Raw genomic sequence first — 22701 nt, 5'->3', positions numbered from 1 at the left:
TACCACAGTCGCTGTGGTCCAAATCTTACAAAAAAAAATCTGGATTGTAATGAAGCATAGGTACTCATGAATGCAAAAACATTATTATGCAACGACACGTCCATAGATGCAACCTGAGACGCTAAGCACAAAATAAATTTAAAATCCTAATTTATGTGTATACTTAATTATTTTTAAGTTTAAATTTTAATTAGTACAGAGAAAATGACGCGTTTTTTCGCGAATATGATTGTCATCACTTCCCCAAACTACGATTTTCAGAATTTTGTAGTTGAACAAGTAGGTTCAAAGACCACGAGTCGCCCCTGGTTTGTAGTAACCCGGAAAAAATAAAAATACCGGTTTTACCGGTTTTACCGGTTTTTATTTTTCTAAAAACCGAAATACCGGTTTTTCGAAAAGTCGGTAATACCGACCACCCGAGTTTCAAGGTAAACATCTGGTCCATTGTAGATCGCCTCACTCGAAAACCGCATTGGTGTTCTCCAACAAAGACTTCCTGCAACGGCCTCAGTCGCTGGAAGAGGATACGGGAAGGAATTTTGTAAGCGGAATTGAGGAGGGTTATGCCTCGATAATTACTACAGTCGAATCTATGTCCCTTCTTGTAGATAGGGCATATGAGTCCTTTCATCCATTCCGTAGGTAGTTGTTCCTCTGGCGAATTGCACTACACAGCCGCTCGCTCCCGACTTTGATAATACATACAATGTTGGAATCTTAGCAGAGCTCGAGTAGGAAGGACTGCCGGATGTGAGTTGGGAGTGAAATATAACAGGATGTGGAAAAGCATGCTGCTACGGCAAAAATTTGTGTAGTACGGTTCATCCGCATCGAGAATGGTCGATATTGGAACATTACGAGGACTGACCTGACCTTATTTTAGACAGTTCAGGGAGCTTGTCCACAAAGTGAATTTAGAACGGTAAATCGATATTTTTCCGTCCTTGTTTGACCATCTAACAATCTAATATCTCACAACAGTAGTCTCATGAAGATCCATATGTATGCGAAGTGAGCATTTTTGTTTGTACTGTTTGCCGCATATGTTGCAGCTGTATACTGCTGAATTATTGCTTAGGCTCTGGTTTGGCGTCAAACTTTCCGCGTTGCTGCAAAAGAAGAAAACAAACTGGTTCAGAATCTTTCATTCTTGTCATTTTTTAGACATTATGTGCTACAGAAACTTACCTCGGAGAGAGATCAACACTGTGGACCTTCTTCATATGACGCATCACATGTTTAGACCTCTTGAATGAACTGTCACAGATGTCACATTTGAAGGGTCGCTCATCGGTGTGGCTCAGCATATGATCTTCGAGACGATGATTATTTGAGAATTTTCTATCGCAAATCTGGCACGTATGTGGGCAGTCGGGAAGGTGTACTTTCATGTGGGACCGCAGCTGTGGCTTCAGGGAAAAACGTCGTTCGCATATGTCACACTGAAAATTCGGGACTCCTGTATGGGCCCTCATATGGTAATGTAAACTTGTACTCGAGTGGAATTTTTCGTTGCAGATATCACATTCTAAATGTTGTCTTCTGGTGATGTTCTTTGGTTTTTCCAATTTACTGCAATTGAAAGAAGAAAAACTAAGCGAAAAAACAGTGTAGTGATTTGTTCGTTGTTGGTTTTCAGCAGCTTACTGTAAGCTTTCCTATTCTTCACTACATATACACTTACCTAGGGTAAGAATCGTGGATTTTGCAAATATGACGCTGTAAAGCTTTATCTCTTTTGTATGATTTGTCACAGATGTCGCATTTAAAGGGGCGCTCATCGCTGTGACGGACCATATGGTTTTCGAGATGAAAGGCATCTGTGAATCTTTCATCGCAAATGAGGCACTTAAGAGGGCAATCTGAGCGGTGTTTTTTCATGTGCGACGAAAGATGTGATTTCCGTAAAAACAACTGCTCACATATGTCACACAGGAACCTCTGGTCCCTAGTATGAGTACCCCCATGGTGCAGCAGCCGTTGAGGTGTGCTAAATGATTTGTTACAAACATCACATGGGAACGTTTTCCCGGAGTGAATTTTCATATGGTTCGAGAACCCTTTTGCGTTGTACTCCTTGTTACAGAGCACACAAACGTACTTTTCCTGGAGATGATTGTTGGAGTTGCTGCAATGGAAGAAGAGGAGGGAACATATGAATTACTAGCATTCTAACAAAATTACACCCATAAACGCCCACTTACAGTTGAGAGGTATCGACTCTGTGGACATTTCGCAAATGAGTATTTAAAGTCTTGAGTCTTTTCCAAAGTGTGCCGCAGATTCCACATTTGAAAGGTCGCTCATCGCTGTGATTGCGCATATGATCTACGAGACGAGGTTTAGTTGGGAAGCTTTTATCGCATACGTCACACTGGAAGTTCCGGTCTTCCGTGTGACCACTCTTATGGTATCTGAAACGGTCAATTGTGCTGAATGTTTCGCTGCAGATATCGCACGCAAAAGGTTGTTCCCCGGTGTGGATTCTTCTATGATCCTTTAGTCGGTATTTTGTGCTATACTCCTTGTTGCAGATGTCACAAATGTATTTTTTCCGTGGATGATCACCAACATCGGTATCGCTAATAATTTTCAAACCGTCCGAGTTACTGCAACAGAAAGAAAGGCGTCTGATAAAATGGTGCGAAATCAGTACTGGAGTTATAGATATACTCTAACACATAAACGCCACTTACCTTTGGGAGGGACCGACCTTGTGGAGCATGTGTCTATGAGCATTCAAAGATCCAGTTCTCTTGAATGACGCGTCACAGAGGTCGCATTTGAAGGGTCGCTCATCGCTATGTTTGGGCATATGCTGTGCGAGAACCCATTCGCTTGTAAATTTTCTGTTGCAAATCAAGCACTCATATGGACTATCCGTGCGGTGTAAATTCATGTGAACCGATAGATATGACTTCTGGAAAAAACTTCGTTTGCATATGTCACACTGGAAGTACCGGTTTTCTTCATGTCGAGTGCTTTTGTGGTACTGCAAACGTTTAGCTGTGCTGAATTTTTCACAACAGATATTACAGGCAAATCGACGTTTTCGTGTTTGACTTCTGTGGTCCTCGCAGTTCTGTTTGCCAACTTCATGTTCTTGTATCACACCAGCTGAACCATCCCTCTGTGCGTTCGTTACAGTCGTTCCGCCGGAGCACCGATCGCTGCTAGCGAGTGGAGTTTCCTCTTCCGCCGGCAAAGTGTCGAATATTATAAGCTCTTCTACCTTTATTTGAATGATTTGCTCCATTTCGCTCACACAACTAACAAAGCCGAAATAAAATAACTTTTTGATTTCTGAATAACTACATTATTTCACGTATAGAAGGTAGAGAACAGTTTATAACTTTACATAATTAAACAGTAGTTTTTTCCAACTCGAACTTGTAAACAAAAACATGTCATAGCATGCACGCGAAAGTTTACAACTTAACTTGGTATGAAAACAAACTAAGACGAAAAATTCAACTGTGAACTTACGGATAAGCGAAGAAGCGCAACACGTGGTCATGATTTTCTTTTTGAGACTTCATGTGCTTCATTTTTGCCACAAAATACCATTTTATCAAGAAGAGAATATTATATTTTTAGTACGATGATATAAAATGTCCTAAAACATAACCGCAATAAAATCGTTTGACATTTCTGCATCTTGACATTTTTACCAAAAATTTTGTTTCAATAGCAATAAATGGCTCACTCACCGGTTCTAAAGCAGCATCAATGCAGGCTTTGTCTGTGTTAGCCTAACACGCCCCACTGTTTGTCTACAGCCCTATAACCTGGTAAATTACTTCGTCTGTAGCACGGAGCATCCCGACATACCTTGATAACGGAAAGAAGAGTGGCAACGGTTACTGAGCGTCGGTGAAACAAGGAAGGAAACTGTGAACGTGGAAGAAGGGGCCCCGAATGCGAACAATAACAGACCAATAAAAAGAGCTGTTAAAGACGAAGTTCAAGTGTTTAGTTGACCAACACCCTAGAGCGCTAGCCGACCCTGAGGCGTTGTTGTTGGATAGCAACCGACCAATGCTGTATGGAAACCTAAACTAACAAGTCTAAGCAATCCTAGTTAATGTGTAAAATAAAATATTCTTCATTCCACTTCAAACCTTAACAAAGCTAGACGTGTTTTCCATTTCACTGTGTCTATATTTAATAGGTTATGAGCCCAGCACGTTAGGAAGATAAGTTTTAATTTGAAGATCGCTTAAGATTTCAAAAATGTCTGAGGAGAAGCTCTGGCTGTTCGACGGCAGTAATTTCGGCAATTGGAAGTTCTGGATTGAAGTTCTCATGGAAGACCGGAACCTGCTTAACTGTTTGACGAAGGCAATCGACGAGGAAGAGTATGCGATGGAACTGGCGACCGATACCGAGGTAATGATCGCCCAGAAAAAAAAAGCAACTCGAAGAACGATTGGCCTTGGACAGAAAATGCAAGAACCTCCTGATTCACCGGATTTCTGAAGACCGGCTAGAGTATTTAAAAAACAAAAAGAAGACCAAAGATGTTTGGGACGCTTTAAGGAATGCTTTCGAGCGCGTTGGAATCGCAGGCAAGTTAATTTTGAAAAAGCAGTTCCAAGAGCTGAAGCTGGTAGAAGGTAGAGAAGTGAAAGCATTCTTACTTCGTTTCGAGAAGATTCTGCGAGAGCTAAGGGCGGCAGAAGTGAACATGCAGGAAGAAGATGTGGTGTGTCAACTCCTGCTAGCACTACCAAAATCCTACGAAGCGCTCATTACAGCCCTCGAGACGATACAGCCATATGTGGAGAAGCGACTCCTGGACGAGCAGATGAAGCGTGCCAATTCAAGTCCTACTGGTAATGCGGAATGTTCTGGAGAATCGGCGTTTGCTAGTAAGAAAATGGGAATTCAGTGCTACGGCTGTAAAAAGTTTGGACATAAAAGAGCCCGGACACTCGGCTCTTTTATGTCCAAACTCGCTTTACTGAAGAATTCGGAATGGTTCGAAACCAGAAGGGCAAAGGAAAATTTCGTAAACAAAAATTTGGAGCGAACGTTGCCGAGGAAATGACGTTTGTTGCTAAAACGATCTTCGAGGGTTCATCCGTTGCTATGATGTCGAAGAAAACAGTTGATTGGATTCTTGAGTCAGGTGCGACGGACCATATGATGGGAAATAAGGCATTCTTCAACGAAATGCAACCGTTGGACAGAAAGGTGTGTATTGCGGTGGCAAAATCTGGTGAAGCCCTAGTTGCCGAGTATGCAGAAACTGTGGAGGTGAATATGCTGATCGGGAAAATGAGAGCTCCGGCAGTCGTTGAGAATGTCTTGTAGGTACCACAGTTGGAGTGTAGCCTATTCTCAGTGCGACGTATTGAAGAAAACGGAATGACGGTGAAGTTCGCCAACGGCAAGGCAACGATAATGAAAAACGATTGTGTTGTTGCAACAGGCCGGCGAGTCGGACAACTGTACATGTTGGACATCGAGCTGCGTGATGTATCTGATTCAGTGACTGATAATTTGTGTGAGGCAGGTGCGATGGCTACAAAGAAGGACGCTATAGATTTGTGGCATCGTAGATTGGGCCATTTGGAAACAGCGAGTATGAAGACTCTATGGAAGCATGGAATGGTAGAAACAACGACGAAAATCTCCGATTGGCTTGAGCAATGTATCTGTGTAGTGTGTTTGCAAGGTAAGCAAACCAGACAACCATTCGATAATGTTGAAGGGCGGCGTGCGTCTCGCCCTCTGGAAATCATCCATTCAGACGTGTGTGGTCCGTTTACGCCAAAAACGTGAGACAATAAGCGTTTCTTCGTCACGTTCATAGATGACTACAGCCATTTTACGGTTGTCTACCTTCTAGAGTCGAAGGACGAGGTACAATCTAAGTTTGAGGAGTATTGTGCTCGTGTGACGGCGTTCTTTGGTACTCGAGTGTCCCGGCTGAGGTGTGACAACGAAGGCGAGTATACTAGTAAAATGTTTCGTAAATTCTGCTGTACCCAGGGAATCAGCGTGGAAGCAACCGTCCCGTACAGCCCGCAGCAGAATGGAGTAGCGGAACGAATGAACCGCACGTTATTGGAAAAGTCGCGATCAATGGTGCACGATGCAGTTCTGAGCAAATCTATGTTGGGTGAAGCCATACTGACCGCTGCATACGTGAGCAACCGGAGTCCAACATCGGCGCTAAATGAAAAGAAGACACCGTATGAAGTATGGTATGGTAGAAAACCCAACATCGGTAAAATGCGAGTCTTCGGTTGTGCGGCATACACTTGGGTGCCAGAAGAAAAACGAAGGAAACTGGACTCAAAGTCAGAAAAGAACATCATGGTTGGTTAAACTGCAAATGGTTATCGAGTCTGGGATCCACGAAAGCGCCAGATTACGATTGCAAGAGACGTGGTATTCGACGAAAAGCAAGATGCAGCTGGAGCCACAGAGAGTGGTGCCAAACCAGAACTGTATAGAAGCGGAGAGACAGAAGAACCGGAGCCGATCAGTTTCGAAACTAACGCGATCGATGGACAGTAGGGTGGGACAAAAAATAATTGTTAGCTCCCATGCACTTTTCATGTTCCTTATGGGTCCCATAACAACTGTGTAACTTTTCAGATCGATCGGTGAAACGCCCGATTTGCGCCCGATTTTTAAAGTTTCCATACACTCAAAATATTTTTCACATTATTGTTATGTGAAATTTCCTGTACTTATTCATTTTCTGTCATTTTGCATGATTTATGTGACAAACATAACATCTACGTGAAAATTACATGCATACTATGTTTTATCACGTAGTATCAACGTGAACTTGGCAACGTCAAACAGAATGTCATAGAAGAAGTATCGCGTGAACTCTCTATGTGAAAATACACAGAAATCAAAATGGCGAAGCTGTTGTCTAATTCAGTCTCTGACAATAAAATAGAATTTCTCGACGGCTTGCCAATGAGTGAGCTTTCGAAAAACCGTACGAATTTGACATCGAGCCTTGAGCTTACAGGTTTCAAACAGATTTAGTTCAAAGGTCGAGGAGTTTCCTATACATAAACAGTTGCAGCTTACCATAGTTATCGCCGGCGAATGTCGTAATATTTGTCCGTTTTTATGTCGTTTGATTCATTTACGAATCGGCGATTTTGCATGGCTGTGCGATTTATCAAGCAACATATTTCTATGATTTCTAAAAACTATTTGCAGTCTTTTAAGAATTGGGGAAACAAAATTTGGAAATTTTACGTTGTATCAAACGTAGTAGCTAGCAGATAATCGAATGCTTTCCATTTTACCGGTAGTTGAATTCTACGTGAAAGTCACATAAAATGCATATGTCTGCTGTATAAGATTCATAGGATAAATCATTTCACCAGATCATGATGAACTCAAATGACAATTACGTAGAATCTACGTGAAAATGACAGTGGAAAATATTCACATAACTTTTCCGGTAATTATGACGTGAAAATTATTTTGAGTGTACGATTTTATATGGGAAAATTCACTTGTTCAAAACTTGTTCTCTATAAATTCCCAGTTGGGTCCTAAAAATATATCGATACATGATATTTGTAGGAAATTTTCCTGGGAAAAACTCTTCTGAAGACCGTAAGGCGTTACGATGCTTGTAGAAACAGCTATTCACCCTAAACTGATTGAATGTCTGACGGACGGCTCACAATTGAAATTTTCCAGCAACACTGCTACAGCATGCTGCTATTGCAGACTTGCTTAAGTATGAGAAAAAATTTTGCGTGGAATTAATTTTCAAAGTGTGATTTTTGCTCATAGTATCTTCGGGGAAGCCTCCAAGATAAATTTAAGCGATATAATTTTTCATCACATGGTTGAATTTGCAACAGCAGCATGCTGCAGCAGTATTGCTAGTAAAATTTAATGGTGAGCCGTCCGTCAGACATTCAATCAGTTTGGGGTGAATAGCTGTTTATGCAAGCATCGTAGTGCCTTACAGTTCTCAGAAGAGTTTTTCCCAGGAAAATTTCCTACAAATATAATGTATCGATATATATATTTTAGGACCCAACCGGGAATTTATAGAGAACCAGTTTTGAAAAAGTGAATTTTCCCATATAAAATCGTATGAAAACTTTAAAAATCGGGCGCAAATCGGGCGTTTCACCGATCGATCTGAAAAGTTACACTGTTGTTATAGGATCCATAAGGAACACGAAAAGTGCATGGGAGCGGAAAAATAACACCATCGCTTTTTTCCCATATAACCGTGTCCCAGTCTGATGAAAAAGAGCTAGGCGAAGGAAAAGACATCATGACATCCGATGAAGATGATGCTGATGACATTGCTGATGTCGCGCTCCCTTCGTATCCAGAACGTGTCCACCGCCCAGCAGATGTGACGACGAGGCAAAGCGGATGGGAGCGCAAGCTTCCCGGTAAGTTGCTTGACTTCATTACCGGTTTTAGAGCATCTACTGCCGCTGATTGTTCTACAGGAAATTCCGAAGACCGTGACGATTGCGCGCTAGCTTTTGCGTTGAATGCTGAGACTTTCGTGGAAAACCTACCAACCACGATCGATGGATTGCGTCACCGGAGTGATTGGCCGCAATGGAATGAGGCTATCAACAACGAAATGACGTCACTACGGAAGAACAAAACTTGGGAGCTCGTTCCAAAACCACAAGGAAAGAACATCGTCGCTTGCAAATGGGTGTTCAAAATCAAAAGAAATGAAGTTGGAAACGTCTACAGGTACAAAGCCCGCCTGGTCGCCAAGGGTTACTCTCAACGCAAGGGCTATGACTACGACGAAACGTATACACCAGTAGCAAAGGGAACCACGGTGCGTGTGCTGTTGGCGGTGGCAAACCAAATTCAGTACTACATGCACCAGATGGAGGTCAAAACCGCATTCTTAAATGGACAGCTGAAGGAGGAGATATTTATGTGGCAACCAGAAGGATTCGAGCATGATCCTGGGCTCGCCTGTTGCCTGAAGAAATCTCTTTATGGATTGAAACAGGCTCCCCGAAGCTGGAACTCAGAGTTTCATTCTTTTGTTCTCAAGCTGGGTTTTCAACGTTCCTCTCTTGATAGCTGTCTCTACATATGGAGAGAAGGGGAGAGTGTTATGTATCTCTTGTTGTACGTTGACGACATTATTTTGGTATCAAACCGCTTGAATATAATCGCTTAAATAAAGAAAAGGTTATTAGCGAGATTCGAGATGACTGATGTTGGTGAATTGAAGGTATTCCTGGGACTCAAGATCGATCGAGATCTATCCGAGGGGACCATGAAAATTAGTCAACCGAAGTACGTGAATGATCTACTACGGCGTTTTGGTATGATAGAATGCAAACCTGCACCGACGCCACTGGAACCAAACCTCAAACTGGAACTATGTAAAAGTGGACCTTTGACCACAGAACCGTTTCGTGAGATGATCGGATGCTTGACTTATCTGGCGCTATCTTCGAGGCCGGACATCAATGCTGCTGTTAATTTCTTCAGCAAGTACCAATATGCACCCACTAGAGTACACTAGAATCATCTGAAGCGCATTCTACGTTATTTAAAGGGAACCATAGACCACGGGTTGAATTTTAGAAGGAAAAAAGAATCAGCACCACTGGAAGGATATGCTGACGCTGATTGGGGTAACGATCCGAATGACCGGCGATCAATCTCGGGTAATGTGTTCCAAGTCTTCGCTGGAACAGTTTCCTGGATGACCCGCAAGCAAAGTACCGTCGCTTTATCTTCAACTGAAGCCGAGTACGTGTACCTCAGCCATGCTATCTGTGAAGCTATCTGGCTGAGAAACCTTGTTGTCGAGATCGGAATCAAGCTGGGCCATCCTGTAGTTCTCCATGAAGACAACCAGTCATGTATTTGCATTGCCCAAGAGCCACGCGATCACAAAGGGATGAAACATGTTGATATTCGCTACAATTCCATTCGAGAAAAGCTGCAAGACGGAACGTTCAAGATCCAGTACATTTCTACAAGTGACCAGCTGGCAGACCTGTTTACCAAAGTACTAGCTCGGGGACCGTTCGAGACGCTAAGAACCAAGTTAGGGTTATTCGGTTGAGTAGGGGTGTTGGATAGCAACCGACCAATGCTGTATGGCAACCTAAACTAACAAGTCTAAGCAATCCAAGGTAATGTGTAAAATAAAATATTCTTCATTCCACTTCAAACCTTAACAAATCTAGACGTGTTTTCCATTTCACTGTGTCTATACTTAATAGTTGTACAGGGGGGTCTCAGCATTGCTGGCTCTACCAGCCCGCTAGTTACACAGGCCCAGCACTACTTGAATAATTGAAACTTTTTAAATCGATCTTCTTTGCTCGTTGCGAAACCGTAAACATGACTTAATTCCTTTTCTTTACCCTTTGCGAAAAACTGAGCGTTTTTCAAGCAGAAAACTCAGATCCCTCAGATACGCCCGACACAATGTCTAACCCTGCTAAACTCCAGCTGGCATTGTGAATTCTATGACCTATGGTCTTTTTTCGAACGCATTTTGCGGCATGTAAGTTAGGAATAAAACGACTTAGATAATTCAACATGCATATAAGAAGCTGTTATCCCCAATTTTTGATTAGGTACAATTTAAGAAATGTCCGACAAACTTCACTGATAGCTGCCAAAGCGTGAGTTTTGAACGATCGAGATTATTATCAAGCTGGCGGAAACGATCCTTAATAGCATCTTGCAGAGTTTCGACTCGATCGAATACTCATTTCCATTTGAAAGATCCAGGTTACTGAGGAAATCCCAAATTGTTATCTGACTCAAAGATATCTGTCAAAAGGGGTCCAAAACGTGATCAACTTACTGTTTGCCTCATCTGAGACCACCTGGCAAAAGCCTTTCTTGGCATAGCTACTGTTGAAAAGAATTGGGCATGTAAAAGCTCAGGCAGTACTTCATCTAGAGTCGAACATCGCAAATTTTTTGCTTTGTGCTGTGAGTTTTAGCATGAATGTTTATGCATTAAAATTTCCTCTAATATCTCACAACAGCACTCTTATGAAGATCCATATGATTGCGAAGTGAACTGCTGTTTTTGTACTGTTTACCGCATATGTTGCAGTTGTGTAATGCTGAAACATCGTTCAGGCTGTTACCAGTTTGGTTTGGCTTCGAATTTTCCACGTTGCTGGAAAAAAGTTTACAATCAATGTGGTGAATTAGGTCTTGTGTCGTGAAATCGCAAAATTTAATGTTATCGAATATTATCACTATCGGAACGGAAACCCCACTTACCTTGGGGAGAGACTGTGGATCGTCTTCATATGACGTATAACATGCTTAGATCTCTTGAATGAACTGTCACAGATGTCGCATTTGAAGGGTCGCTCATCGGTATGATTTAGCATATGATCTTCGAGACGATGATTAGTTGAGAATTTTTTATCGCAAATCTGGCACCTATGAGGACAATCGATGAGGTGTACTTTCATGTGGGACCGCAGCTGTGGCTTCAGGACAAAACGTCGTTCGCATATGTCACACTCGAAATTCGGGACACCTGTATGAGCCCTCACATGGTAATGCAAACTTGTAGTTGAGTGAAATGTTTCGCTGCAGATATCACACTGCAAAGGTTGTCCTCTGGTGTGGTTCTTTGGTTCCAAATTGCTACAATAGAAAGAAGGGCGTCTATTCCGCTGCTTTCTACATATGAAGCTTTTTTTCTTTGCTACATAAACGGCACTTACCTTGGAGAGGACTCGTGGAGTTTGCGTACGTGATGCTGTAAACCTTTAATTCTTTTGTATGACTTATCACAGATGTCGCATTTAAAGGGTCGCTCATCGCTATGGCAGACCATATGGTTTCCGAGATAAAAGGCATCTGTGAATCTTTCATCACAAATCAAGCACTTATAATGGCAATCTGTGCGGTGTTTTTTCATGTGCGCCGAAAGATGTGATTTCCGTGAAAACCGTTGCTCACATACGTCACACTTGAACTTCCGATCCGTTGTATGAGTACCCTCATGGTGCAGCAGACCTTGGAAGGTGCGGAACGTTCTGTTACAACTGCCACAAGGAAACGTTTTCCCGGAGTGAGTTTTCATATGAATCGTGAATCCTCTTGCGCCATATTCCTTGTTGCAGTACTCGCAATACTTTTTCCGTGGAGGAGGACGTGTTCCCGAACCGTTGCTGCAACAGATAACATATAAAGCTTACTTATTCTTCACTACACCCCACACATGAACGCCACTTACCTCTGAAAAGGTTCGACCTTGTGGACCTTTCGCATATGATTATATAAATGGCTAGGTCTTCTGCATGATGTGTCGCAAATGTCACATTTGAAGGGTCGCTCGTCACTGTGGCTACGCATATGTTCTACGAGACGAGGTTCAGTTGGGAAGTTTTTATCACACACGTCACACTGGAAATTTCGGTCTTCGGTATTGCTTATTTTCAAAGAAGAGCGTCTGATAGAATGTGGTAATCTAAAAGAACGAATTTCAGTAAAAAAATATTTCAAATTTGATCCTTCTTACTTATTCTTCACTACATAAGGCCCATGAACGCCACTTACCTTGGGGAGGGATCAACCTTGTGCACCTTGTTTCTATGCCAATTTAAAGTATTTGATCTCCTGTATGACACGTCACAGATGTCGCATTTGAAGGGTCGCTCATCACTGTGACTGACCGTATGGTTTTCGAGATAAAGTTTACTTGTGAATTTTTTATCGCAAACTTGACATTTATGAGCGCCATCTGTGCGGTGCACATTCATGTGGGCCAATAAATTAGCTTTAACAGTAAAACGTCGCTTGCATATGTCACACTGGAAGTACCGGTCTTCCCTGTGTGGATTGCTCTTATGGTGTCGCAAACGTTCAGCTGTGCTGAAAAAATAAGCATACATATAACACACAGGTACTTCTATGTACCATAATTTGTTAGGGAAAAATTTGAATTGAATTTTCGTTCTTGTTTCTCGGTGCTCATACTTGAAACTTAGCTGCGTTTTGACGTCGAATTAGAATAGAAGCACAGAATCAATTCGTTTGTTCAGTGACTTACGTATTTTTATTCTAAGCTTTCGTTCCCTTGATTTTTTTAGAAATATATATAACAAACTGTTGATCACCATCAGCAGCAGCGTTGCAGTTCTTCCTTGATTGCACACAAATAGAAATCGTGTACTGTTGCAATGATAAAAGACGATAGAGCGGTGGCGCTCTGGCCCACATGTACTGGTTGTTACTGTTGATTTTACCAGCATGCTTTCTTTCGAGACATCAGTTTTTATTACGCTATAACAGCAGGTTCAGAAATTGTTCGAGAAAAGGGTTGTTCGAAACTTTTCGAAAACCATTTACCTTCGAAACATCAAATTAGTCTAAGTTCAAGGTAACATAGCAATGTAATAATAAATAACTTGCGTATCACAAAACTGTCCAACATTTTGTCTATCCAACAACATATTGATCAATGATATCCATCCTGTGGCTATGCTGTTATTAGCGTTTGATATCTGACGAAACATTTTCCAGTTTCATTTCCAATTTTACAGAATGTATCCCAGTATCGAGAACAAAGACGGAGTTCCACGTCAAAAATATTCCCTCATGTGACACAATTCGTTTGCTACTTTTACCGGATAATAAATTGGTGGAAGCGTTTGCAAAAACACGGATTAAGTGACAAATAAGTGTTAGAATACAAATGGCATTTCGACAAGTCCCACATTGACCTTCTTGAATTCGTATAATGTGCCTGAAGGCTCCATCTGCTTATTGAAGCATCTGGTTTTATCAATGTAAGTCTTTTCCGGAGTGAGGAGAGACATTCTCGCATTACGTTTACAGAACCTTCAAACCAATGTTTTCCTGCAAAACTGGCAAATCTTTCTTTACTGCTGGCAGAAAAGTTAAGCGTCTAACGTCCAGTTCAGGCCAAATAATGGACTCTTCGACAGGAAAACGGCCTAGCCGATTTTTGAACTATGTCCTGTTTAAGGGTACTCGTATTTACAACCAACGAAAATAATAGAACAAAATTACCTGGAGTGAGAAGCCGTAATGTCCTCACAATCTGGTGTAGTCCCAACTTCATCATTGATATCCGTCAGATGGTCTTGTATCACAACAACTGAACCATTCCTCTCAGACTTCGTTACAGGCGTTTCACCAGTCCACCGGTGATCGCTGTCTGCTAGTGGAGTTTCCTCTTCGGTTGGCAAACTGTCGAATATTATAAGCTCTTCTACCTTTATTTGAGTGATTTCCTCCATTTCGCTCACACAAATCACATACTCGGAACAAAATAGTTTTGTGTTTTTTTCGAATGGTTATATATTTTCGATATTTTTACATGCGAAGGTAGAATGCAACAGTACTTTTCCAACTTGAACTACATATAGGTAAACAAAAACATGTCATGGCGTACACGCTAAAAGTTTACGGCTTAACTAGGTGTAAAAACAAATCAGATGATAAATTCAACTGTGACCAAGTGGACCACGTAATCATGATCTTTTTGGACATTCCATCCCGCATAATCAATAATCATGGCAATATTAATTAGTGTAGAAAAAGAGTATATAGAATTTGAGTGGTTGAATGACTCCTAAATACCGGTGTTCATGAAAATTATGCAAAATTGTAATTAGTAATCAGTAAAAATACTTGCAATTTGGTGGAGTTCTGAGGGCTTTGCGGAAATTCCAAATTTAATTTAAATAAATAATTGCAGATAAGTCAAAAAGTTTTCGATATTCTATGAAACCTTTCCGAAATGTATAAGCATGCGTGGGGAAGCTGTCACAGTTGTAGCAATCTTATGGAGATCCTGATGGATACGCAGTGAAGTTTTTTGTTTGTACTGTTTACCACATATGTTGCAGCTGTATACATCGCTTAGGCTGTTATAAGTCCGACTTTCAGCGTTACTGCAAAAGAAGATAACATAAGCTGGTTTACCTCGAAAGCGGAAAAGGAAAGAGTATGTTGTCACATGATTAACTACGCTACACAAATGCCACTTACCTTGGGGAGAGATCGACCTTGTGGACCTTCTTCATATGAAGCATTAAATGGTTAGACCCCTTCAATGATTTATCACAGATATCGCATTTGAACGGTCGCTCATCGGTGTGACTAAACATATGACCTTCGAGACGAAGATTAGTTGTGAATTTTTTATCGCAAATCTGGCACGTGTGTGGGCAATCGGAGAGGTGTATTTTCATGTGGAACCGTAGATGGGATTTCAATACGAATTTCCGTTCGCATATGTCACACTCGAAATCCGGGACTCCTGTATGAGCCCTCATATGGTAATGCAAACGTGTACTTGAGTGGAATATTTCGCTGCAGATATCACACTCCAACCGTTGTCTTCCAGTGTGGTCCTTCTGTTTGTCTACAATACTGCAATAGAATGAATGGCCACATCTCCAACTAAAATTTACTTATTCTTCACACTTAAACACCGCTTACCTTGAGGAGGGATGCCATTTATGTGTGTGACGCTGTAAAGCTTTATTTCGTTTGTATGATCTACCACAAATTTCGCATTTGAAGGGTCGCTCATTGCTGTGACAAACCATATGGTTTGTGAGATAAAGGGCATCTGCGAATCTTTCATCGCAAATTAGGCACTTATGGGGGCAATCTGAGCGATGTGTTTTTATGTGTGACAAAAGATGTGATTTCATCGAAAACCGTTGCTCACATGTGTCACACTTAAACTTGTTGTTCCTTGTTGTACTTTCATGGTTGCTGCAAAGAAACGAAGAGCGTCTGATAGAATGCGGAAAAAAGAATATTCTTAGTATATCTAAAAACTTACTCTGGGAAGGGATAAACGTTGTGGTTCTTCATATGATATTCAACACCATAAGATGTCTTGTATGACGCGTCACAGATGTCGCATTTGAAGGATCGCTCATTGCTGTGGCTGCGCATATGTGTTCTGAGATGCCAACTAGTTGCGAATGGTTTATGGCAAATCAGACATTTATGAGCGCTATTTGTGCGATGGATATTCATGTGAGCCTTTAAATTTCCTTTTTGGGTGAAACGTCGCTTGCATATGTCACACTCAAAATAGCGGTCTCCTGTATGAATATTCTTATGGCTTTGCAAAATCACAGCTGTGCGGAATGTTTTGCTGCAGATATCACACGCAAACGGCCGTTCCCCGGTGTGAATCCTTCTATGATCCATCAAGCTTTGGTTTGAGCTCAATTCCTTGTCACAGTACTCACAAACGAACTTTTTTCGTGGCTTATTACCGTCCGAGTTGCTGCAATAGAAAGAAGCTGGTCAGCAAGCAAAGCTCACTTGTTCTTCACTAGATTAAATCACTAGACCAACGCCACTTACCTTGGGGATGGACTAACGTTGTGGACCGCGTGCCTATGAAACTTTAATGATCTAGATACGTTGAATGTCGCTTCACAGATGTCGCATTTGAAGAGTCGTTTATTGCTGTGACTGAGCATATGGTCATCGAGGCGAAGATTACTTGTGAATTTCTTACCGCAAAGCAGGCACTTATGCAAGCAATCTGTACGGTGTATGTTCATGTGACAAGATAGAGCTGATTTCTGGGTAAAATGTCGGTTGCATATGTCACACTGGAAGGAGCGGTCTCCTGCGTGTGAAGTGCTTTTATGGTGCTGCATATCACAAGCGAAACGGCGTTTCCCGATGTGAGGTTTTCTATGGTTCTCGAGGTTCTGTTTTCCATCACATTCCCCGTACTTTTTTCGTAGATGGTGATAGTTGGCTATTTTCGAACCGTCCGAGTTACTGCAACAGAAAGAGCGTCCGATAGAAAGCGAAAACAATATTCTTTGCGAAAATCCCTGAAATTCTGCGTCCATCACCGATGGAGATTCCAACCTACCTCTGACGCGCCGGTCAGAGTCGAAACCTCACTCACGTGTTTTCCAATTTTCCCTAGCCTGGTAAGCGTAAGTTAAACAGCGTAAATAAAATAACGCTACATTAGCATTTCGCGCAGGCAGTGCAGGAGAAATGCTGAGGCGGTCGTAAAGAAAGGTCGTGGCATTGCTTAAGGCTTACTTTCCAGATCCTTGACAATACATTATATAAGTGGAATTTCCGTATGCAAAATTCCCACAGATATATGGATAGTACAATAACGTACTTTCAATAACAATCATTTGAAAAACAGATGCGAAAAACTATTACTGATCCCTTCTTGGCCACACATCGAAATCGAAATTTACATATAATTAATATTCCTTTTTAAACTGTTTTTTTTTTTTACTGTTCGTAATTTAGGAATATTTGTTTCTCACGACAGAGCATAGTAAGCGTTGGAATTGTACTGCTCTGTGAAAAAGTCAATTATTATAATAGTTTTAATCTGAGAGTTTTAATAACTCTCTACCTAAACACAACTCGTATTTATAAACCATTGAAAGGTCAGTGGAAGTTGATCATTGGAAGTATCTTCCTGATCTTCACGATTAAAGAACTCGGTCTTGTATTGAAAGACGCAGAAGCGTAAATTCCATCAAGAGGTTTCAATGTGCAGTGTCCAGAAATGCCCGTATTGACGGATAGGTCTTCCATTGCACGGCTTACAAAAACCAGGCTAGTTCTTTAGTGTGTAAACAGAAACAGCGATGACGTCATCCGTATCGTCAGGACAAACAGTGTAGTAGCACATACATAAGACATACGTAACACTGGCGTTTTTTTCTGGTACACGTTGCCCCATAGTACTCCGTACCTTGCCCTGTCAAACTGCTCGATATATAATGAACCAAATGAATTTATCTTTTTCTCGGCCTTATCGAGCCCCAAAGAAAATCCCATAAGGAACTGTCAAAAAGTTATTTGCAAAATCAATGCAGCATTTTTCGAGTAGGAACGAGACAAATGCAGGGCTGCGCAGGTACACTGCCTTCAAAAACAACTCAAACAGAGGTTTTTTTTACAGGGCTTGGTACTTTCGAGTAGTTCATTTTGTACCAACTTTTTTGGAAGATTTCTTCCTGAGTGTTACGTATGTCTTATGTATGTGGTAGTAGGCTCATGGGTTTGCAACTGACAACACAAGATTGATTTTGATTGTGCCTCAGGATTTTTGGAAACTGTGTATGTGTTGCCTGCGGGTGTAATAGTTACGAGGACGATAGGAGGATAGGAACAAAGGAGAGTTTCTTCCGCTTTTCGGAACAGAAAGAATTTTCCGTGAATGTAGAGAAAAACTTAATTACTGAAACAACACGAAAGGAGTTTGTGTGCAGGACGCTGTTTTAAAGTATTATCGGTAAAAGAATTGAAACGTTTGAGTCTTGTACTTTTACCAACACATGTGAGTTTTTAGATGCTTTTCAACGAAAGATGTAAATATTCAAACCGATGTTTACCCGGGTAACTAACTTGAAATTTAGACTTCTAGCACGCAGACATAACATCATTTTTTTCTGGAACTTTTAGAGAGCTGTCATATCGTAGAAAAATTGCCCTTCTTGGAAGAAACCTTCAACAGAATCGTATGAAAACCCAAGGGTACGCTATACAGTTGAGAAGAGGAAGAGAGTTGTACCACATACATAAGACATACGTAACACTGGCGTTTTTTTCTGGTACACGTTGCCCCATAGTACTCCGTACCTCGCCCTGTCAAACTGCTCGATAAATAATGAACAAAATGAATTTTCTTTTTCTCGGACTTATCGAGCCCCAAAGAAAATCCCATAAGGAACTGTCAAAAAGTTATTCACAAAATCAATGCAGCATTTTTTCGAGTAGGAACGAGACAAATGCAGGGCTGCGCAGGTACACTGCCTTCAAAGACAACTCAAACAGAGGTTTTTTTTACAGAGGTTGGTACTTTCGAGTAGTTAATTTTGTACCAACTTTTTTGGGAGATTTCTTCCTGAGTGTTACGTATGTCTTATGTATGTGGTTGTACCGTGGTGTGAATAAAAAAAATTAATAAAACTAGAAATTCACCACCGATAATGAGATCTGACCTTGCATGAATATTGATGACACTTGATTGTTGCGTTCAAAAATCGAACACTTGTTTCCATTTGATTACGCTGTCCGTATGAGGTCTTAAAGTAACCTTTATTGAAAAAGTGGTTAAAACTTTAATTGTCGACACTATAATGAAATTGGCATTCATTTATTGCTCAGATAGTACATTGAACGTTACGGTTTGTAACACTTCAATCATCTGCGTCGAATATTGCTTAACCGTTATGTACTCTGCAGGGTACCCGGGTACGAATGGGAAGATTTTTTTACACCATAAATACTCGGCAGAGGACCCGAGTACCCACAAAATGAAATCATCTTGTTTTTTCATTTCTTGACCGATTTTCGATCTTGGCCTGTCAAAAGATTGGAAAATCTGTCTACTTTTAGAATCCGAGACCGACATGAACCAGTGACCATATCTGGTTCCTGAAAATCCGGATTCGGGAGCATGTTCCAGTGAGACAAAGTACAATTGTTAATAAAACCGACCAAAATTGGTATCAAAACTCAAGAAATCACTCCAGGATTTGATTTTCGTTAATTTTGAGTCCATTTGATAAGTTGTCCGAAATAGCCGTATCGGAACAAATTCCCGATCTTGAACATGGACCCGAAGATCCGGATTTACGGGAACCATATGGGGATCAATGGATCTTTAGGTCCCGTATAACAAAATAGACAAATTTCAAGATCGAAAATAGGTCAAGAATTGAAGAAGTAAAAAGCAATTCATTTTGGTGGATACCCGGTACCCTGCCGAGTACTTACGTGTGTTGAAATTGCCGAGTACATAACGGTTAACAAATCATATTACACATTGCATTGAATATGATCATCATTTAAGCCAGTCATTTTCATCGCAGTAGCTGATTTGTTTATTCTAACGCTTCAGATGACGTCACTAAAAAATGACGGCCCCGGAGTAGCTAGCCTTGTTTTTGTAAGCCGTGTTCCATTGCATCACCTGCAGATGATCAATTCAAGCCTTCAAGATGCAATGTAGTTCATGGTTTTTGTAATTTGGCCAAAATAGGAACAACCCTGAGTAGTTTCTACCATTGGTTAGAGATATTCATTTATAAGGTCAATAATTTAGAATATTAAATAAGTAACAAACTGTGGTCAAAACCGATGCCTTTACCCTATTCACAAATTATTTGAATTTCAAACTATCCTGAGTCTATTAGTATTAAAAAAACACAAAATTACCTGGAGCGAAAAGTTGTAATGTTCTCCCCAGCTGCTGTGATAACTTTCGGATGTTCTTGTACCACATCAACTAAACCATCCCTATGGGTACAAGTTCCAGTCGTTTCACCGGTGCACCGATCGTTGTTAGCGAGTGGAGTTTCCTGTTCCGTCGGCGAAGTGTCGAATATTATAAGCTCTTCTACCTTTATTTGAGTGAATTCCCCCATTTCGCTCACACAACTCACGTACTGGAAGCAAAATAACTTTATGGTTTCTCAATGACTATATATTTTTACAAGCAGAAGGTAAAATGAGCCGGTGTTTTTTTTTTTACGAGCTTGAACACTACTTCTCCGCTCGAACTAGGTAAACAAAAAGATGTCATGGCATGCACGCTGAAAGTTTATAGCTAAACTGTAGGAGAAAAACTATCGAACAATGAATGATACATGTCAACTGTGAACCAACGAATAAACGAACCACGTGGTCATGGTTTTTTTTTAAACATTCTAAATATTTATTACATCCAATATTGTAAAACAAGTAATTATCTCACATTCAACTGCATGGATTGGATTGTTACGGTTGTATTAATAAAGTTGATGTATTTAACAAAAGTTTTTAATATTTCGTTTCTTCTAGTCACCGATGTGTTTTCCAGATTAGGTCGCAGTAAACCGTCGAAAGATGGCCTAAACGAGCAGTGCACAGTGGTCCAGAAATGCAATCTAGCGGAACAAAATTAATAACTCCCGTGTTGGTTTTTTGAGATAGTGTTTTCGGAAATGTTCATGAGAATCATCAAGGTATATTTTTGTATGAAAATATTGAACTCAATATTTCTAGACCAAAAGAGTTCATATTTAATTCTCTTTAAAATCTCCGTAGACATTTGGCATAATATTGGATAGAACATAGCACGTTTATTCCTAATTTTGTAGAATTTTACAAAATTACTCACAGAGTAAAAGCTCCAAGGAGTTCTGGGCTGAAATATTGTCCACACATACCTAGTTGGATATTCTTTCAGTCATGAGAGTTTCAGGTTGCGCTTTTTTGCGCTAATGGGAGATGACATTTAAAAAAAATCATCGAAATTTTCGTTTTTTTAAATATCTCAAAAACTATAGGCCATAGCCATCCTAATTTTACGGCAAAGTTCAAAGGTTAGGAGATTTATAATTAGAAACTCATATTTTTCGTTAGTACAATTAAAAAAACAAATAAAAAATAAAAATATTAGTTTTTTGTCCATTTTGTACAAAAAAATCAATATCTCATACACTATGGCTTCTTTGATAGTTGCGACTTTGGAAGAGTTTCATATTATTGGCTAATAAACAACTTTGTAAAAGAAACCATCCTTCTAAATTGAAAAACTGAAGAATAAAAATAGTACTAATTCAGTACACGTTTAGTACAAATATTTTCATACAAAAATATTCCTCGATGATACTTATGACTATTGCCGAAAACACTATCTCAAAAAACCAACACGATCGGGAGTTATTAATTTTGTTCCGCTAGATTGCATTCCTGGACCACTGTGCAGTGGAAGCACGTCCATCATGCGACCAGCGGAAGGTGACTCTAGAGGTGACGGAAGAGAAGAACCGGGCGTACACCAACACGTTAGTACAGAGCAGCTGATCGTGTGACGTGTCAGATGCGGCAGAAATATTGGGAGGCAAAAGAAACCGAAAAGAGGCTCTATCGTCGTGAGAAACGTGAACACCGCCTTCGCGGAGGCGGACAATGGGTTCACCAGGTACGACACGAGGAGCTTCTATAGAACCATTAACGGAATCAGGAAACGGATCGTGTGAGTACCTGCCATGTGTAATAACAGGGACGGTGAGGAAGGTAGGAGAGTTGTCGAGGGGAACAGGATAGAAATTGGGGATGACGGACAAGCTGTAGATTCACCAACATTGGACGAGGTGAAGAATGCTTGCGAATAACTGAAGAACCACAAAGCCGACAGTCGATCTTTTCAAAGTCAGAAACGAGCGGCTGTGTAGTGCAATTCACCAGATTATCCTAAGGGTGTGGTCTGAGGAACAACTACCTACGTACTAGTTGTAAGGACTCATATGCCCTATTTACAAGAAGGGACATAAACTCGACTGTAGTAATTATCGTTGTATAACCCTCCTCAAAGAATTTTCTCTCGTTTCCTCGAACAGTTACGAGAGTACAACCTGTAAACACGTAATCTGTTTATAGACTTTAAGGCGGCGTAAGATACAGTGAAACACAACGAGCTGTGGCAAATTATGCTTGAACATGGTATTCCAACTGATCAAACTGATACGTGTTAGATGGTCTGAAGCAAGGTGACGGGCTTTTGAACTTGCTGTTCAACATAGCTTGGGAAGATGCAATACGAAGGGCAGGTGTGCAGAGGAGCGGCACCATCATCACGAGGTCTAACATGCTTCTTGGCTTCGCGGACGTCGTTGATATAATTGGCGTTAGGTGTAGAGCTGTTAAGGAAGCGTTTACGACTCCCAGAAGGGA

At 40.9% G+C, this 22701-nt stretch overlaps 3 protein-coding genes across 6 annotated transcripts; all 3 read right to left on the bottom strand.

Moving 5' to 3' along the window:
• Positions 1–309: 309 nt before the first annotated feature.
• Positions 310–10816, bottom strand: LOC129722749 (zinc finger protein 883-like). Of its 2 annotated transcripts, XM_055676453.1 has the most exons (7): positions 3714–10816; positions 3490–3619; positions 2700–3272; positions 2208–2612; positions 1688–2131; positions 1192–1596; positions 310–1112 (listed from the first exon to the last, which is right to left on the bottom strand). In XM_055676453.1, the coding sequence occupies exons 2-7, from the start codon at positions 3549–3551 to the stop codon at positions 968–970; spliced, it is 2034 nt and encodes a 677-aa protein (XP_055532428.1). In that variant the 5' UTR covers positions 3552–3619; positions 3714–10816; the 3' UTR covers positions 310–967. The 2 variants fall into 2 exon arrangements, with proteins under 2 accessions (XP_055532428.1, XP_055532438.1); XM_055676463.1 differs by lacking the exon at positions 3714–10816 and having other exon boundaries at positions 1192–1575; positions 3490–3679.
• LOC129722797 (zinc finger protein 888-like) lies at positions 3701–14392 on the bottom strand. Of its 2 annotated transcripts, none has more exons than XM_055676557.1 (7): positions 14023–14392; positions 12547–12861; positions 12224–12457; positions 11709–12158; positions 11254–11628; positions 10823–11146; positions 3701–3834 (listed from the first exon to the last, which is right to left on the bottom strand). In XM_055676557.1, exons 1-6 carry the CDS (start codon positions 14250–14252, stop codon positions 10993–10995), a joined length of 1758 nt encoding a protein of 585 aa, XP_055532532.1. In that variant the 5' UTR covers positions 14253–14392; the 3' UTR covers positions 3701–3834; positions 10823–10992. The 2 variants fall into 2 exon arrangements, with proteins under 2 accessions (XP_055532532.1, XP_055532541.1); XM_055676566.1 differs by having other exon boundaries at positions 12547–12856; positions 14023–14218.
• LOC129722766 (gastrula zinc finger protein XlCGF57.1-like) lies at positions 14289–20534 on the bottom strand. 2 transcript variants are annotated; one of them, XR_008727640.1, is made up of 7 exons: positions 20200–20534; positions 16348–16776; positions 15812–16267; positions 15460–15741; positions 15007–15390; positions 14673–14909; positions 14289–14616 (listed from the first exon to the last, which is right to left on the bottom strand). XR_008727640.1 is itself a non-coding variant. In XM_055676486.1 (6 exons), the coding sequence occupies exons 1-6, from the start codon at positions 20406–20408 to the stop codon at positions 14738–14740; spliced, it is 1932 nt and encodes a 643-aa protein (XP_055532461.1). In that variant the 5' UTR covers positions 20409–20534; the 3' UTR covers positions 14289–14737. The 2 variants fall into 2 exon arrangements, 1 of the variants encoding a protein (XP_055532461.1); XM_055676486.1 differs by having other exon boundaries at positions 14289–14909.
• Positions 20535–22701: the final 2167 nt, after the last annotated feature.

Source organism: Wyeomyia smithii, chromosome 1 (assembly GCF_029784165.1).
Source record: "Wyeomyia smithii strain HCP4-BCI-WySm-NY-G18 chromosome 1, ASM2978416v1, whole genome shotgun sequence".
Taxonomy (NCBI): domain Eukaryota; kingdom Metazoa; phylum Arthropoda; class Insecta; order Diptera; family Culicidae; genus Wyeomyia; species Wyeomyia smithii.
Note: the sequence above shows the minus strand (reverse complement) of the source record. Positions and strands in the feature narration are given on the sequence as shown.